We start from the raw sequence: 19,637 nt of genomic DNA on the forward strand, positions 1-19,637 counted from the left end.
TGGTGAGGGCCCTCTTCTGACTTGCAGTTGGCTGCCTTGTAGCTGTTACCCTCACAGATAGTTTCGTCTCTTCCTCTTTTATAATGGCAATAACCCCACTCTGAGGGCCCCACTCTCATGACCTCATCTCAGTGCAGTCACTTCCCAAAGGCCCTACCTCCCAATACCAGCACATAGGGGCTTAAGGCTTTAGCATAGGAATTTTGTGAGACATAAACATTTAGTCCATAATATACACTTAGTTGATAAGCTTCATATTTCAGAGTTTTTCCAGAATCTATGTCTATTTCAAATGTAAGTTGTCTGGGTTTTGTTTGTTTTGGTTTTCTTTCCTGTTTTTGAAACTGTGAGTTTGTGTACATCAGAGAGTATAATATAAGCGCTCCCCGCCCTCTCTCTCTCTCTCTCTCTCTCTCACACACACACACGCACACACGCACACACACACACACACACACACACACACACGGAAGCAGTCCAGTGTTTTACTTAATCAGAATCCAGAATTCCTTGCTTGAACTATGCTTCACAAAAAAGGATGCATATTTTATTATTATTTTAAGAATGCAAAAATTAACACTTTGTTCCAAATTTTTGTTTGTAACCATTGTTTATGTTTAAATTTTAAAGTACCATTATTTTTAAAGCACGGCACTATTAAGCCAAACATATCTCAATAAGACTTTTTTTTTTTCTTGTAGAAACAATGCATATTGACTGAAAAAGAAAATAAGCGTAGACTACATTGGACAGCTTCTTCATAGCTGTGCTATTGGCATTTACCCAAGGACTCTTGAGGAACTATCGAATCATATGTCTTTGAAGCTTAGCCAGAGATCTTAATGAAACCAAATCACGCTGAAGTTCTTCAAGCTCATTTAAATCTCAAATTGTACATTTTAAATTAAGTTTTTATTGATAATAAATATACTTTATTTTATATTAGCCTAGAAAGCTTGAGTGATAATATCAGTAGAATAAACATGTTTTACAAAGATTTACCATTAAGAATGTTATTAATATGACCCTTGATACACTAGCACAATTAGATTTCAAAGTAAGCATTTACGAAGTAACAGCGATTAATGACAACCATCAAAAACAATTTTGAACTCCATCAGTTTAACTCAGGAGGGTAAACTTAATATGATAATTCATCTAGTTGAATTGTATCAACTTAGCAGGAAAGTATGTAAATATGTGACCCTTACCTAGTTTCTAAATGGATGCTGTGCTGATAGATTTATCAGTTCCATTAGAGAACTTTGGGGAACTTTGGAATTTCAGCAATTGTTCCCTTGGAGGCTGAAAAGCCAACCTGATCTCATACTGGGACCATTCTGGTCTGCATATTTCCATAATTTGCCTTTGCTACTAATATGACAGCAAGACACAAATAACTGTTTCTAATAATATCAGATGGAGTTGTGGAGGACAGCATTTTAATGTAGTAAAAGACCTCCCCGTGGAGTTGTTATTGCTACTATAGAACAGCAGCTACACAGTTGCAACTGCATTCTCTTAATTGATTCGTTTAATTAGCAAGAGCTGAAGCTTGGGCTGTATCTTGTCATCTGATATCATAGGACTGAAATTCTGCATCATTCTTATTTATAGATATATAAACATTATCAAAAAGTTCTACTTCTGAAAACTCACTTTTGGATATTGAATTTTAATAGCGTAAACTCCCATTTACTTGAAATCCAACTAATTGGAAAATGAAAAGAACTAGGTTTGTTATTGTTTTTCTTGATCAGTACTCTTGAGAAGTAAATAATATCATGTACTTTTGGTTATTATTGTCTTCCGAAAGTAAACTTCCAGAGAACGTCAGCATTCTGTACCTTAAAATCCACAAGCATTCTCACTATTTCCATGTCTGGCTCATCTTTAATGTTCCTTTGCAGTTTTCTCCTTTCTCTGTTATATCCCTTTCTCTGGATTAGTGCTGTCGCAGGAGTGACATGATGGCTTAATATTGGGATTTCTTGCCTTTGCAGCCACACTGAGTCTTGTTGGCTTAGACTTAGACTTTCTACATGTGCCTACCCCTTGGCAGAGCATCTGGCTAAATTACCCCCTTGGGATTTGCCCACCAAACCCAACTGCACTGGTCCTGATTTCTTTGGATGACGAAAAGAGAGGAGGCGGGGGAAGTGTCTGGCCTAGGGCCCCAGAGTCTTCATCAGCCGGCCACTTCCATCCTATTTGCACAGGGCTCCCTCCCTGTTGGGTCGGCCTGTCCTTACTCCTGCCCTTTCCCATCCAGCCATAGAAAGCAGGTGGTGGCCCCAGGCTAGACAGTTTGTCGAGGGTGGATGAATTGTCTCTGTTCTTTAGATACATTTTATAATGCTAAGAAAAAAGTCAGTCCATAGCATCCCATCCTGCATTTCCCCAAAAATATGTATAATTTCAGCCAAAACTGGGTAAAATAAGATTTTATGTTATAGGCTTTAAAATACAATCTTAATCTTAAACATGATTTTTATGGTAACATGTTCTTTGTACCATGTAACCAACATAAGAATGGACTTTTGGAATATAATTATTTTCTAGTCTTTTGAAATTAGCATGCTGTATATACTATTATTAATATCCCATGTGTAATGCATCTTGAACAAAATTTAAAGGAAACCATGACTGCTGATTCCACTATGTGCTGGGAAGTGTGCTAGATGAATGTGGCTTGGTCTCTGCCCTCACATGACATACTGGCTGTGGATAAACACAGACAAACCAGTATCATGAGTACATGAGTTAGTGCCCAGATGGCTTATGCACAGGTTGATGTGGTAGCACAGGAAATTGTAGGTCTATTAGCTTTACTCTTTTTTCATTTTCTGATACAAAAACTATAATTAGTAGGTAAAGTATAGACCATAGGGGATACCTCTCTGATTGAGATTCTGCATTTCATATCTTATTAGACATTACATTTCTTTAATGAGCATAAAGCCTAACATTTATTGTTAGTCATGGTAGTCACTTTACATTACATCTCATCTTACCTGTACTTTACATCTTAATACATGTAACATGGTAGTCTTACATCTTGCAATAGCTTGATCATCTATTATGTGCTAGTCATTGAGTTCTGGAAATTCAAAGGAAAATTATATCCTTGCCAGCAGTGAGCTCACTGTCAACTAAGGATATAAAAGTATTAGTGTAGCAAGAGTGATAACAGAGGTTTATATGAAATAGAGGTTTTTAGGTCTTGGAGAAAGGAAATGATGGAACTGTGAAAAGCTCCCTAGTGAGTGTATGAAGGAGGGAAGGAAAGAAAATATATGTCACATTAAGATTTTAAAGATGAATAGAGTTTGCAAGTTGGAAAAGACCTTTCAGATAGAGGGGAATAGCATCTGCAAAGGCCCTGAGACAGCATTTTCAGAAACTGTAATCTATAATGATGATAGAGAAAATGAAGGGAATAAATGAATATACAGAGGCATGACGGTGCCCAGATGTTCAAGGAAGGGCAGGTTGGCTGGTGAGGGTGGCAGGTAGGTGGCCAAGATCGACACGAGAGATGAAAATAAAATGGCAGGAGCTTAGATGTTGCAGGACCGTGCTAAGGAGATTGGCCTTGAGTTCCTGGACACTGCAGGATTTGAAGAGAGTCATAGTATCACCTGAGGTTTGTTTTGTTTTGCTTTTAAAGAGAAAATGTGGGAATAGGCAAATAAAGAAACGGGTACATTTGAGACCCTCCTCGTGAGGATCCAGAGTTTAGTTGTATGTACTAGGCAGAACTGAAGATGATTCTGAGGTTTCTATATGTGCTAACTGATGCAATAACCTGAGGGCAAAAACTGGAAGAAGAGAGAAATTGTACCAGGAAAAAGGTGGAATAGATAATGAGTTGGATTTTTAACTATTTTAAGTTTGAAATGTCAGAGAAACATTTATGATGTAAGGGAAAATTTTGGTCAGAAGATCAGGAAAAAAATATATTGCTGGTGAGAATGTGAGTTGGTGTTTTGTCAGCATGCAGTGGTGCAGTCTGAAGCCCTTCAGTAGATGAGACTGCCCAAGGGGACAGTGAAGGAGGGGACAGGCCCAGGATGGATCCCCGGGAAATGGCCACATCTAAGGGGAGGCTCCTCGCCTCTCTAATATAATCATTTAAAATGACATTATTTACTGTCCGAATTTGTTATATATGGCTATTGGTAGCAAACTTAGTGTAACTTCAATCATGATTTCACAGTATCTCAGGCTGTCATTAATTATTTTAAAGTATCTAAAAATCCTGCTGCCATCTGCCAAAAATTCTCAAAATCAAATTAATTTTAATGAAAAATAATACCTTACATTTGGCTGACGCTTTAGGGTTTTAGAATGCTTGAGTTCATTCAATTTCTAAGATAAATAAGTCATACAGCACCTTAGAATTAGTTGTAAAAATTAGACACACCGCACTCTCTGAAATGTCAGTTTAAAATATTTGCAATAAGTGAGTTTTATGTTCACAACCACTACCAAGATGTTAGTGAATATTGGGTGGGTGGGGGGTCAGGGAAGGAATTCTGACTAAAGCTTGATTCCCTGCATTTAAATCTCAGATCTCCCACTTTTATTAGTTTGTGAACTGGAACAAGTTACTTAACTTCTCTGATCATAATTTTCTCATCAGCAGAATATCTGCTTTTATGGAAGTGGTGTGGGTTAAAAGAGGAAATGTTTATAAAATGCCTAAAAATAGTAGGTGGTTGGCATATGGTAGCTCAACTATTATTATAGTACCCTGAAAACGCACTCTCCTTTTGCTTCTTTTTGCCTTGTTTTTCCCGTCCTCTTGCTTGCTTGGAAACATGCTGTCATCCAAATTTGTAGTCTCCATTCAGATCACACTCAGTGCTCGTTCTATAGAGAAATTCAGAGGCAAAATATTTCTTTTTTATTTGGAAAGTCTGATGTTTGTTCATACTATGGCTATGACCCCTCCACGCACACATGCACTTAAAGTATAAGTTGTGACTGAATGCTAAACATAAAGCATGCCTTAAGGCCTGCACTCTGGCAACAAGCTTCTTAAGACTATTTACGTCCTTGTAGAAGAAGGAAGTTCACCAAGGACAGTCTTGACTGGGAAGACTTAGGTTTCTTGTGTTTGAAAGGTAAAATTCTGATGAAAGACATTTTATGACGGTTGTTATGGGCCTTCTTTTCTATGCCAGCCTCACTTTGAAGTGAAATTCATTCAGGTAGGCCATGGAAGGCCACTGTGATGCAGGACTACATGCTGCTGGTCTTTCGTGCCTATGAATTATTTGATTATTGCTGTGTAACTTTCTGTCACTATGATGTGGAAATGGCAGCTCTTTTCTCATAGAAGCAAAACAAGTCTGTCAATGGTTCTCAAACTTGAGCAGGTATAAGAATCTCCTGGAAAGCCCTTGAAAATGCAAATTCCCAGGCTCCATTTCCGGTGAGACTGATTCCCGAGGTCTGAGGTGAGGCCTTTGGATATGCATTTGTAAGAACTCAGTTTAAAATACACTAGGACTAGGTTTTGGAATATATTTTGGCACTAATGTAGAATTAGTATCTAGTTAAGAAATGGATACCAAAAAAATACATTACATTACTAGCGTGATGAGACACGGAGGTGGGTATGGGTGGAGGTGGAGGAGGGTATAGCGGGGATAAATGACTATGGGAAAAAATAAGTAAACAAGCTATTTAAAAAAAAACACAATAATGTTCTCAATGTTTCTTGTTATAATGAGAAGATAGGACAAGTATTTGATTATTTGGACTAATTTATTAGTGTAAATATTCATAATACATAATTTTTTTTTACCCAGGGAGAGACATGATAGGACCTAAAGTATAATTAGATCCATAGTATCATCAACTATATCTTTTAAGTTTACTCATCAACTGCACAGCATTTTAGATTGAACCTGAATTATTTCAAGTCTTATATCAAAGGACAGTGATAATTTTTATCTTTGGCCTTGATTGAGATTTCTCAACCTCACTGGATAATTTTTTGTTGTTGTTATCTTCACCCGAGGACATTTTTCCATTTTTTTGTTCAGATAGAGTGGGAGGGAGGGAGAGAGAAACATCGACATGAAAGGGACACATCAAGTGGTTGCCACCCGCACAACCCAACCAGGGCCAGGAACAAACTGCAGCTGAGGTACATGCCCTTAGCGGGAACCGAACCTGGGTCTCTCTGGACCGCAGGCCGATGCTCTAACTGCTGAGCCAAACCAGCCAGGGCCTCACTGGATAATTTTGAACTCAATAATTTTTTTTTTTTAACCTCACCCGAGGACATTTTTCCAGTTTTTGTTCAGGTAGAGTAGGAAGGAGAGAGAGAGGAGGGAGGGAGGGGGAGAGAGAGAGAGAGAGAGAGAGAGAGAGAGAGAGAGAGAGAAACATTGATGTGAAAGGGACACATCGGGTGGCTGCCACCCGCATGACCAACCAGTCCAGGGACAAACTGCAACCGAGGTACGCACCCTTAGCGGGAACCGAACCCAGGCCTCTTGGGGCTGCAGGCCAATGCTCTAACCGCTGAGCCAAACTGGCCAGAGCTGAACTCGATAATTTTTTGTTGTAGGAGACTGCTCTGTGCAATCCCTGGCCTCCACCCATAAGATACCAGAGCATCTGTGCAGATGTAACAACCAAAATTGTCTCCAGACCTTTCAAATGGCTGAAGGGGTCAGGACGGGCCAAAACACTCCCAGTTGAGAAGCACTGGCCTGGCGGACTATAATAGTTGGGATTTCAGAGTTTTCCTTCTCATGTCACTAATAAATATAAGATTCTAGAGAAGAAATATCTATATCAGATATAATACTTCTCAGTGGCCTGACGCTTACAAAGTCTTATACACATGCTGACCTATTCAAATGCCTTGTGCAGAAAAAGTAACAGCAAACGTTATCTGGCCTCATGTTTGACTTGCTTTAGGAACATGATTGGCTGTGTGGGAGTGTGTAAGGGCTACTCTTAGTCTTCCTCGTATTGGAGCATGATCCAAATCTGTCATGGACAGCCATTCATGAAATTTAGGGCATTTGGTCCTATTTATTTGGATCCTTTTTTACCATTGGAATCGCTGTATTGTTATTGTTTACTAAAGACTGTCATCCTGACTCAATAGCTAGAGTGAATTGCTTCCTTATCTCAGAAATTGCTGCTTTCCATTTGGCCCTCAGTTTCTGTTTTTTGTTGTTGTTTTTTTTTTAATACTCACCCAAGGACATTTCTGCATCTATCTTCAGATAGAGAGAAAGGGAGAGAGAGAAACATCGATGTGAGTGAGACACATCAACTGGCCGCCACCCACACAACCCCAACCAAGGCCGGGAACAAGCCACAACCGAAGTACGTGCCTTTAGCAGGAACTGAACCTGGGTCCCTCAGGTCCGTGGGCTGACACTCTGACCACTGAGCCAAACTGGCCAGGGCAAGGCTCTCAGTTTTGTAAAAGTCCTGTCCCTGGTGAGATATATCAAATAGAGTATATCACAAGCATCATGTCTCAGTGGCATCTGCAAAGAACTATTTTCCTATTTTTTTCCAGTCAGCATTTAATTGTATAGCTTCTTAATATTGTGTGGCACTTTTCCTCTGCGCATGGGAAGTATATGGCAGGATGCCTGGCAAGGCATGTGAGAGCCAAATGGTAGTCAGTATCTCAGGTATGTATTCAGAGAGGTAGCTTTCCCAAGCCAGCATGTTTCGTATGCTGTAAATCCTCAAGAATGCGAGGGACAGCCAAGGTAATTACTAAGGTATCAGTGTTAATTCTCCTAGGTAATTACCAAGCATCAGGGACACGTGAAACTGCTAAGTGCTCTTGTTTGAAATAGAACCCCTGGATGGTTTGGCTCAGCGGTTAGAGCATCGGCCGGTGGCCCAGAGAGACCTGGGTTCAGTTCCCGCTAAGGGTGCGTACCTTGGTTGCAGTTTGTCCCCAGCCCTGGTGTGGGTGGCAACCACTCGATGTGTCCCTTTCACGCCAATGTTTCTCTTTCTCAACCTGCCACTCTATCTGAACAAAAAATGGAGGAATGTCCTCGGGTGAGGATAATTAAAAAAAAAAAAAGATCAATCATTGAAAGAAAGAAGGAAGGAAGGAAGGAAGGAAGGAAGGAAGGAAGGAAGGAAGGAAGGAAGGAAGGAAGGAAGGAAGGAAGGAAGGAGAAATAGAACCCCTGCCTAATTTAAAGGTGGGAAAATAATTGGTGTGTAAGTTCTAACTGTCACCCTTAGATTCCTCCATGTCCCAGAACCTGCACCACCCCTGACCTGTCTCTCTGCTCAGTAAGCCAGCCTTTAAAGTGGTGGCCAAGAAGACAGTGCTCTCTGAGTACCTACAGTGTGCTCAATGCTTTATGCTTGTCACTTCATTCAGTTCTCACAGCCATTTGGCGTCATCAGCAGAACCCCCATTTGACAGATGAGGCAATGCCTCTGGAGTAAACGGACAGGAGTGCAGGGCTTTGTCAGCCATGGAGCATGCCCAGGTCTAAGGACAAGCCTTGGCATCCTCACACGAGCCTCTGGGCGGCTGGGACTTAGGTCATTCAGTGGCCCTCTGTACATCTTTGTTGGCACTGACTGCCTGGTAGAGAGCAGCTGGCAGGGTAGAGAATTAACCCTCCTGTTTTGTGGTTGAACTTAGAGCCCAGCCACTGAACAGAGTAGAATGCCAAAGATTCCAGTTCCTCTGCTTCCCTTGTGAATTACTTTTGTTGTGCGGATGGTGAACTGTTCTTTTTTTTTTTTGCAAAAGGTAATAATATTTATCCAAGTAATTGTTCTAAGTTTTTTAATCTGTTCTTTTTATTAATTAATATATTTTTGTTACAGATGTTTCTCCTTTTCCCCCTACTGACACCGTCCTTCTGATCCCACCCCCCACGATTGTTCTAAGTTTTAAAAATACATTAGAATTACAATTTAGTATACTTGATTTAATGCCTTTTCTCTCAATTAAAATGTAAGATAACCTTAGCTAATATTTGAGGTGATCAGGGTGTAGTATACATGTTAAAGTGTGTTGTGAAAGATTACTTGTTCTTATTTAAGTATTTAACCCACCTCTCTTTACTCTCCACCTCTTTATTCAACCAAACTTTGAGCCCCTTGAAGGATTTATTTTTTAAATTTTTGTTTATTGATTTTAGAGAGAAAGGGAGAGGGAGAGAGACAGAGATATCGATGAGAGAGAACATCGATTGGCCACCTTCTGCATGCCCCCCACCATGGATTGGGCCCACAACCTGGACTTGTGCCCTGACCTGGAATTGAACTGACAACCTCTTGGTGCATGGGTCGACACTCAACCACCAAGCCACACCAGCTGGGCCCCTTGAAGAATTTTTTTTAAAAAATCATATTTATTTTTTAAAAGTTTTTATTGATTTTTTTAAAAAGTGTTTTTATTGCCCTTGCCGGTTTGGCTCAGCGGTTAGAGCGTCAGCCTGTGGTCCAGAGAGACCCAGGTTTGGTTCCCGCTAAGGGCATGTACCTCGGTTGCAGTTTGTCCCCGACCCTGGTTGGGTTGTGCGGGTGTCAGCCACTCGATGTGTCCCTTTCATGTCGATGTCTCTCTCTCTCTCTCTCTCTCTCTCTCTCTCTCTCTCTCTCTCTCTTCCTCTCTCTCCTTCCCGCTCTATCTGAACAAAAAATGGAAAAATGTCCTCAGGTAAGGATGAAAAAAAAAAAAAAGCGATTTTATTGATTTGAGAGAGAGAGACATTGATCAGCTGCTTCCTGCACCCCCCCCCCCTACTGGGGGATTGAGCCCAAAACCCAGGTATGTACCCTGACTGGGAATCAAACCCATGACCTTTTGGTGGATGGGACAATACTCAACCAACTGAGCCATACCAGCCAGGGCCCCCTTGAAGGATTTTAAGAATAACACAGATAGTTTTTGAAATATAGGTGCTGAGCAGTATTTTGCAGTATTGCAGGTCCAGACCAGGGGTTCTCAGCCTGGGTGATTTTGCTCCCCAGGGGCATTTGACAATGTCTGGAGACATTTTGGTTATTACAAGTGGTAGGCTGCTACTGAAATCTAGTGGGTAGATTTCCTTAAGTTCATGGCAAGCATCACCAGGGATGCTTCTGAATACTCTGCAATAAACAAGACAGCCCCCTACAAAAGAATTATCAAACATAAAATGTCAAGAGTGCTGAATTTGAGAGTTCTAGTCTAGATAATTATTATGAAGGGCATAGAAATATCTGTGAGCATCTCCCAAATCTTTTACAAGCTCTGTAATACTCTCAAACTTACATGTCTTATGGATAAATAGTTCACAACTGATATCCCCTATTCATTCTAGGTTACCTCACCCAGCCTTAATTTGTAAAGTGAAAGAACTATAGGTATCTTGGTCATTTTAGAGAAAGAACTGGGCTCCATGTACATATATGTCAAGTATGTTGTTTTACTATTTTATCCTAATATTGATAACTCTATTGTGCATTTGAGTCTTCACAAAATTTTGACCAACATATCATTGCTATAAATGAAGTTTACCCCTTAATCAATGTTTGCAGTTAAGATCCAAAGGACTTTCTTGATGTTGTTTTTTATATTCTTGATTGTATCTAAATTTCTCTTCTAAAAGGACAATTTTTTTTTACAGTTCAAGCTTGCCTATCAGAAGGGTTTTCTTGCTGGATCATCTCTATTAATGCCACAGCTACTCAGAGTAAAAAAATCAATGAGATATTATTATATCAGTTTGTTGAAAATACCTGCATAAATATATCAGTATGTCCCATGTGTGCACACAGCTTTTGATAAAATCTGTATCTTCCAGCTGCTCTTGTGGTTTGGAGGCAGGGTTATGAGGAGGTAAGACCGGTGACCCCACTGTGTGGTCTGCAGATGTGGTCTTGACTTTGCAGGGTGTTCTGAAGTGTACCTGCAGGATCTTAATTTATGGATGTGTGCCAACTGAAAGAATTGCTTGCATTTCCCAAAGAAAGGGGGCATCCCATACCATGCAAATCTGCTGGGAAAGCACCAGGGTTGGTCAGGAGGCAGAAATGAGCAAGACTAAAAAGCGTGGGCAGTGGCTTTATTTGGGATTTTGGAAGGCAAGGCAAGATAGGACAGGGTAAACAAGTTAGGATTGTCAAGTTTTATGTCAGTGAGCTGTGGCCTGTAGGGAAGGCTTCTGGTTGGTAGCTGGCTCTGAGATTACTTAGAGCAAGTGAAATAGTGGTTTGGTGTGTGTGTTAATAAAGGGGGTGGTTCGCGTGTATATTAAAGGCATGCTCCCAAGTAAGTTCTTCCCTGTCTTTAGAAGCCCTGGGAGAGGCAGTCTCCCCAGGTCTGTAAGGCCCCCAAAATATTAAAACATTATAAGATACAGAACATTTTTTTAAAAGATGGTTAATTCATAGAGAACCTGGAAATAATCAGATCAAAGGGAACCAACTGGACAGTAAATAAACTCTCAGACTGTCATCTAAATCAGAGTGTGCATTTATTAATTTGAGGTGAAGAATATTTCTTCTAGTGACCAAATCTTTAAGTCTTCTCTCCAGAATTTTGGCTGAATGGTGGTATCAGAATAATTAGCAAGCTAGTTAGTCAAAATTAGTCTGGTTTACATGGTAATCAGCAACAGGGAAACCTGGTTGTACCTATGTTATGCTGAAACCTGGTGAGTCACTTCTGACTGCCTTCAAGAACACCGCCAGTGTCCAACTCCTGCCTTTCCTCTTCACCGCCTTAGTCCATCTTCCTCAGGAAGGGCTCATGCAGCTGGTCAGACTGCAGCTCCCTGAACTAGAGTCATGGACCTAAATGACAGAACTATAGTCCTGCTTTCCTTAGGCTGCCATGCAGATCACATGGATTGGAGCTGCTAGTGTCCCCAAACTCTCTGGGCATGAACTTTCACAGTTTGTGTGGAGATTTACAGGCATAGCTCTCAGAAGTTCCTAAGAATTTTCCATCTTTTAGGTACTACCCTCTGTAGTACATATACTCACACAGGAAAAATGTTTCATCACAAGAGCCCTGGAAGATCTCATTTCTAGTCCCAGTAACGCTTTAAACTGGTTGTGTGACCTTCCAAAACCTCTGTTTTCTTTGTTGTAAAATGAAAGGTTGGGGTTAGTGACCCCTAAGGTCTTTCCCAGCACCATCCTGCTCTGAGAATGATTACATTTGTCACAATGTGCAGTTTGTTTCACAACAGTAGCAAAGCATCACACATGCAACTTATTATCATTGTCTATCTTTTGGTTTCCTTGAGTTTTTCAGTCTCATCTGGAGAGACATCACTGGCTTATCACACAATGATATTGTACCCTGTCACTTAATTTCTGGGAACAGCACATTATGCTGCTACAGGCTCAGTGCTAATAATCAAGATTATATGTTCTGCTTACTGTGACTTTTTTGTGGTTTCTGGGAAAAAATGCAGATGCTTTTCAATTATTCTAAGGGAATTTTGATTAACCCCCTGGGTAGAGTTCTCTGTACCACCTGCCATGGAGAAGCGAGTTTTATTGAACAGAAGGTATAGAATTGAATTGCTCATATTTGTTTTCTTTCTGGTATCTATAGTGTTATTTCAAATGAAAGCATTTTAATAAATATTTAATAAATATCTGTCCAAAATAGGTCGAAACTATTTGTTCTTCAATTTTAAATGCAAATAATTTAATTTGACTTTTAAGTAGAATTTCTAAGTTAAAGGCTCACATATTTTTTTATATGTATGTAAAAAGTAGTTATTTTTTACTGGAATAATTAGCATCCTGCCTACTATATAATTCTGAGTATTAGCCCTTGGGAGCAATTTTCTTAAGTTTATTCCAACATTGCTGTTTTTGTTATTGTTCTTGTAGATATTTTTGCATATTTGCTACTTCCCTCACTTGGATGTCCATTTTTAACCCTTTGCCTGTGGCTAGAATATGTTAACTGCTTGATTTATAGAGAATTTTCAAATGGCTGCCTCTGTGGCCTTTTCAAAAAGCAGTTTTATTGAGATATACTTCACATTCCATACAAGCCACTGATTTAAAGTGTACAATTCAGTGTTTTTCGGTCCAGGGTTGTGCAGCCATCACCACAATCAGTTTTAGAGCATTTTCGCCCCCTGCTCTCAAAGAAGCCTTGTGCTCCTTCGCGCCACTCCCCACTTTCCTCAGCACTGCCAGCCACTCACCTACTTTTTCTCTCTGGACATTTCATAGAAACAAAAACACATTGTGTGATCTGTAGTGACTGGCTTCTTTCACTTAGCATAATGTTTTCAAAGTTCCATCATCTTGTAGCATCAGTACTTCATTCTTTTCTTTCTTTTTTTGCCAAATAGTATTCCATTGTATGTATATACCACAGTTTGTTTATCCACTCTTCATTGTAGACATTTGAATAGTTTCTGGGTTTTTTAACTATTATAAATAATGCTGTCATGAACATTCTTGTACATGATTTTGTGTGGACATGTTTTCTTCTTTCTTGAGTGTATATGTACAAGTAGGATTTCTGTACCATATGGCAACTCTATATTTAACTTTGTGGAGAACTTCCAGACTGCTTTCCAAAGCAGCTACACCATTTTACATTCTCACTCAGCAATGTGGGAGTGATTTAATATCTCTACATCTTCGTCAACTGGGGTATAATTGACATATAACATTAATTTCAGGTGTACAACGTAATAATTCAATATTTGTATATATTGCAAGACAATCACCATAATAAGTCTAGTTAACATCCAATGTTAATCTTTTTAATTTTAGCTATCTAGTGGGTGTAAAGAATGGGTTTGTCTTTAAATACCCTCTATGTAGGATTCCTCCTTTTCCCTAGAACTCATAATTAATGCAAAAATAGCCAAGACTTTGTATTAGTTGTGTGTTTTTTAAAAATAAATGTAACTCTAATGAAACAACAAACCACATACATTTTAATTATTATATATTTTTTATTGTACATTTTAATTATTTATTTACTGTCTCCTCCTTCCTCAAATCAAATGTTTTTGATACTGAGCAAGCAGTTCCTTTCATTTCCCTTTATTTATTTATTTTTTATGGTAGCACATACTGTGCAAGAAGCTTATTACATAAAGAGAGGAAAAAGGAATAATCAGCATCAAAGAGAGAGTAATGCTGTCTGTGTAATTTTTTAGTAGGCATCTTATAACATTTAGAGATTTAATCCAACTAATAATATTTTTTGCACATTACTGGGTAGTTTCCTTTTGTTGCCTATGAACTGACATTTTGCTTTGAAAACGCAGGTAGTGAAAATATTTGTCAAAGCTTCAAATACCAGTGCTTTAATTCCTTAGTCATTTAGTGTTAATCTTATTCTGTAGAGCACCTACATGTGTTTGTAAAGGATATAATAACTGACACTGTATTTAATTAGCATTAATACTGTGTAGAAGTGACTCTTTTCGAGTCACTAGTTCATAATTAGCAGAAGCCAGGAAGAAAAAGCCCTTGTCTATGCACCATTGTTATTTTGCATAGACATGGAAGTTTGTGATCCATTTACTCGTTAATTCATTCATTCAACAAATATCTATTGGGTGCATATAATGTGCCAAACAGTGTTCTAGGTATTGGAAAGATGGACCAAGTTCAATAGGACAAAAGTGTAAATAACAAGTAACTATCCAATGGCAACCAGCTGATGTATATACAGTGTAGTAAGCATAAAGTCATATGTCCACAAAAATCGCCTTTTTTAGCTCCTCATAGCAAAACCAAAGGACACTGAGGTCCATCCTCAGAGTACTCACTGGGGTGGGGGAGGAAACTGAATAAGAGGGAGGATAAAGACTTTGTATTCTGAAGTTTGTCACTTTATTCTTCCTTTTAAAAATAAGAGCCCTAGAAACATCTGTAACAAAAACAGATTAATAAAAATAATTTTAAAAAATAAGAGCCCCTATTTTATTATTAGTAGTTTGTGTTTTTTTTAATCCTCACCCGAGGACATTTTTCCATTCTTCATTCAGATAGAGCAGGAGGAAGAGAGAGAGAGAAACATCAACATGAAGGGACACATCGAGTGGCTGCCACCCACACGACCAACCAGGGCCGGGGACAAACTGCAACTGAGGTACACGCCCTTAGCGGGAACTGAACCCGGGTCTCTCTGGACCACAGGCCGATGCTCCAACCGCTGAGCCAAACCGGCCAGGGCTTATTAGTAGTATTTTTCTTTTGTATTGTGGTCTTAAGTCTCTTTCCACAAATGTAACAATCTTGCTTTCTTTATTAAATTTCTTTTTGGGTTTCATAGTTATTACTTCAGTTATGTATTACCCCCTGTTTATATAAAAAAGTAATTTACATGTTGATAATGGGGGAGGTTATATATGTATAGGGTCAGGGGTATATGGGAAATGTTGATATTTTCCACTTAATTTTGCTTAAACTTAAGAAACTTCTAAGAAATAAAGTATTTTTGTTTGTTTATTTGTTTATTTATTTTTATTCTCACCCAAGGGCATTTTCATTGATTTTATGTTTTTAGAGAGAGGAGAAGGAAGGGAGAGAGAGAGGAAGAGAGAGCGAGAGAGAGAGAGAGAGAGAGAGAGACAGAGACAGAGACAGAGACAGAGAGAGAGAGAGAGCACTACATCGATCGGTTGCCTCTCTCAGGTGCCCCTAGTGGAGCTGGAGATTGAACCCATAAAGTAGGCATGTTCCCTTGACCGAGAATCCAACCCATTTCCTTTTGACGTAGGGGATGAGGCTCCTACCAACTGAACCACACAGGCCAGGGTAAAAATAAAGTCTATTTAAAAATATATATATTTGTTCCAGGGTAATGACTAAGGGCACATGCTTTAAAGTCAAGCAGACGCCTATTTATTGTCTATTTGATCTTAGTCCCACTTAACTCTCTCTAAGCCTGGTTTCCTGGTCTGTCAAATGAGAGTAATAATACCATCTACCTTACTGGCTATTGTGAGAATTAAATGAGAGAATGCATGCATGACACTTAGTATAGTTTCTGGCACCAAGTAACCTCTCAATAAATTTAACTAGCATTATACCCAGGAGTAAAGTTGTATTTACCTTTATGAGACATGATCCTGGGAGCTCTCTAGTTGCCATCTAGCTGTTACCTAAAGGCATCTAATTTAGATCTAGAGTTTCTAACTCACTCACTGTGACTTGTTCTCCATTTCTTCATTCTATTATGAACGTTTCTGAAACAGTCTTTTTCCATGAAATATCTAATACGCAGATGCCTGAAGTAGTTTGTTGGCTGGGTAGAGTGGCAGGCATAACAGCTGCCCTGCAGCAGGCTTGGTGGGGAAAGAAGCGTGGCCATGGAGACCAGAGGACTGGGGCAGTGAAAGGGAAGGCAGAAGCCAGAAGGAATGTCTCACTGGGAATGACTCACTTGTTTTTAGGCTGAAGAGAAGAAGGTAATGGAGAGGAGAAGAGTATAGTTGATGAAGCGGGGTCCAGGGCAGGGGAAAGAAGAGGCCCAGGGTTCATGTGGAATGGTTCATGGTGAACAAGAAGAAAGCTACCTCTTTCAGCTGGAGGGACAAACAAGGACCAGTGCAGATGTGGAAAAGTTTGTGGGTGCTGGGCTATTTAAGGAGCCTAGTGGACTCTTTTTTCTTTGTGAAAGTATTCACCCATTTAGTAATAGTAATAGTTATTCTGTTGATATAGCAAGCTTTTCTATTTTAAAATACCAGTATTTGCATAAGTTTCTTCTACCTTATACTCTTTGGAGTAAGATTCCTACTATTTTTGAAGTTACATATGGTAGGTGGTATTATATATTTATTATCTAGTGTTTCTAATGATGGAATTAACAGAAAGTGACTACATTGTCCAGATTTGACTTTGTACTAACATCATACTTGGCTTAACATCCCTGAAGGTCAGCAAGAGATGAATTTTGCCTAGACTGGTCTTTTTCTGCATTCATCACTTTTTAAAAAAGAATGGTGAGAATAAGCCATTTTTTTACTTTTATAATTTTTAATCCATTATTAAAAGTACAACTTGCTTTATGATCTAAAGAAATACCATCTAAGTCTTTATATTAGGAACAAAAGTGAGCCTTTCAGAAAAAAAGGAGCAGAGCTTAATCTGCATTAGCCCTTTGATGTATTTCTAGATTTTAAAAAGCTTCCCACTGTTCCCAGCCACATTGAGACAGACTGAGTCATATGTCCAGCATTGCCTCTGTCCTTTCTCTTCTCAGCACACATTAAGCTAGAGACGCCTTTTGTGTGCTGGCCAGGGTCTGCCATAATGTCTGTGACATACTACTACAGGTGCTGGCCCATTGGGAGTTTCACTTCTCATCACTCCTTCTCCAGGCTGAAGACTCAAGTTAGTGATTGGCTTGGGAAAATAAACTATATTGCCCTTTTTCTCTTCTTTTGAACATTTCTTTAAGATGTGACTGTTATTGATGTATCTAGGGGACTTTATTAATTGAGAAGTAGAAGAACGCTAGCTGAAACAATGCATGAATCCTATTGTTTGAATTTTTGCCATTTTTAGTCTTTTTATTTCATCATTGCCTGACCTAGCATTTGACTTCAGAGAAGTTGCTGAACATATTATTTATATAGCAACTTCTCAATAAGCACGTTTTCTTATGTAGTGATGAGAAAGTGATGGATTGGTGTATGTTTTTAATGCTCCTTCTATTGATCACCATGATTGTCGGAAGTACAGCTTCATGCCAGCTAGTTCCATAGATGGAAGAAAACAATCCAGGTTTCAGTTTCACAAATAAAAAAACAAAACCTAAGAGGAAAAGGAAGCAACTCGTTAGCAGTGGGCCACTGTGCAGAGTAGGATAACCTGCCTTCAAAGATTTTTGTTTCAGGCACTGTAATATAATGTTTAATAAATAGTTTACTTCAAAGGACCTCACTACAAGAACATAGGCAGCTTTCCTGCTATTCTTGTTCCTGGTTTAGTTTTACTATAAGTAGCTCATATCCGGTCCTCTGTGGTCTCAGGTGGTCGTTTGTGTTTATGATCCTAATGCTGAAACCGTAGGAACTGTGGCCCTATTTTAAGTCACTAGCAACTACACAGTGGTCTGCAGGAACTGGTCGAGGTCCTCCTGGAACTCTTGACACTTTGACCCATCCTAAGGAAAGCACTCAGATGCTTTAAGCAGTATGCATGGGATTATGTCCTCTAAAAATAGAAAACTACCAAGGAAGGAATAGAATAACTCATCAACACACACCTAAAGTTTTTGATGTATTGTGATCACTCCTGTACACCCCTTCTTCTAAACACTGTGTTTTATATCCTTGAGATAAAAACCTGAGGTTATGGAGATGTTTGAATTTTTCTTTTTCTTTCTACAGATATATTTGGCATGTGTAGAATTTGAGAGCCCACAGTTAATATCAATTTCTTCCTGATATCACCAGGTATCAAATAGACAGGTGGAACTTAAAAGAAACTAGTAGAACTCAGAAAGCAATAATTGTTTTTTACCCTCAGTATAAATTTTAACCTAGCAGTACAAGGTGGGGCAAAAGTAGGTTTACAGTTGTGAGTACTGGAAATAGTTTATACTTGTATTATTGTTTACTAATTATTGTATTATTTTCCATACAAACAACTGTCAACCTACTTTTCCCAAAGCCTGTATATTGGGTCTGGATAGAGCCTGGCCATATCCATTTTAAACTGGCTTCCTCAGTGATTCTGGAGAATACCTTTTTAAAACCATTTCTATAAACTATTGTTAGCTCCGGTTTTGATTGATTGGTTGATTGGTTTTCATTCTTACCTGAGGGTATGTTTTGGGTTTTTATTGACTCAAGGGAGAGAGAGAAAGAGAAACATCAATCAGTTGCCTCTGCATGCACCTCACCTGGACCCAACCAGCGACCTAGGTATGTGCCCTGACCGAGAATCAAACCTATAACCTTTTGGTGTACAGGATGACGCTCCAACCAAGTGAACACCTGGCCAGGGCTTCTTTAATTTACTTTTTATTGCTCACTATATGATGCGGTGGTAGGACCTAGGGCCATTCTAAGAAGATAGACTTAAGGCAGTTTCACCCTGGCTCACTTCCTCCTTGCATTCCTATGTCCTCACCCCTACTCCTCTCTTACTCTCTTTTCATTTTTACTCTCCTCTCCTTCTCTTCAAAACTGAACAGAAAGCCTTGCTCTAAGAGCTAGCACTCTAGCAGAGAAGCTGAGGGGCAAAGGGGAGGAAAGGGAGTGAGCAGATGGATAGAAGGGAGAACCTGTCCCACTCCATAGACAGTGGGAAGGGTTGCTAGATTGGGCCTGCGTTTCTGCATTAGGCACATTGTTCTTTAAAGCACTGGCTAGTATGCCATCTCTTTCTCGCCCATTCTTTGTATCCTTGACTATTTACCGAGAACCAGCCCACGGTGGCTGCTCTGGTGGGGAGGGGAGGCGCTCCACCAGTTTCTAGTTGTGGCTTCTGAGACCCATATTAAACTTGAACACAGATACTCAACCATATTATAACAGCCATTTACAAATTATCAATATATGTGTATGAAGCATTTCTAGAATTTAGCTGTTCCATGGGTCAGTTCCTTCAGATGTTCACACCAATGTTCAGTATGAGTAGCTGTAATAGGTGTTTCTTCGAGAGGATTATAT

General features: G+C 39.4%; 1 protein-coding gene across 7 annotated transcripts in view; it reads left to right on the plus strand.

The window, feature by feature from the left end:
• PCCA (propionyl-CoA carboxylase subunit alpha) overlaps nucleotides 1-19,637 on the plus strand; it is a 429,374-nt gene that overhangs the window by 371,656 nt on the left and 38,081 nt on the right. Inside the window, exon 22 of one of the 7 annotated variants that reach the window (XM_036250628.1) lies at nucleotides 702-771. The exons of the other annotated variants lie outside the window; for them this stretch is intronic. Coding sequence (XP_036106521.1) covers nucleotides 702-764 — 63 coding nt within the window. The 3' untranslated portion in view covers nucleotides 765-771. Of the gene's footprint in view, nucleotides 1-701; nucleotides 772-19,637 lie in introns of those variants that run through there. 7 annotated transcript variants of the gene reach the window in all.

The sequence above is a fragment of the Molossus molossus genome, unplaced genomic scaffold (genome assembly GCF_014108415.1).
Source record: "Molossus molossus isolate mMolMol1 unplaced genomic scaffold, mMolMol1.p scaffold_m16_p_9, whole genome shotgun sequence".
NCBI lineage: Eukaryota > Metazoa > Chordata > Mammalia > Chiroptera > Molossidae > Molossus > Molossus molossus.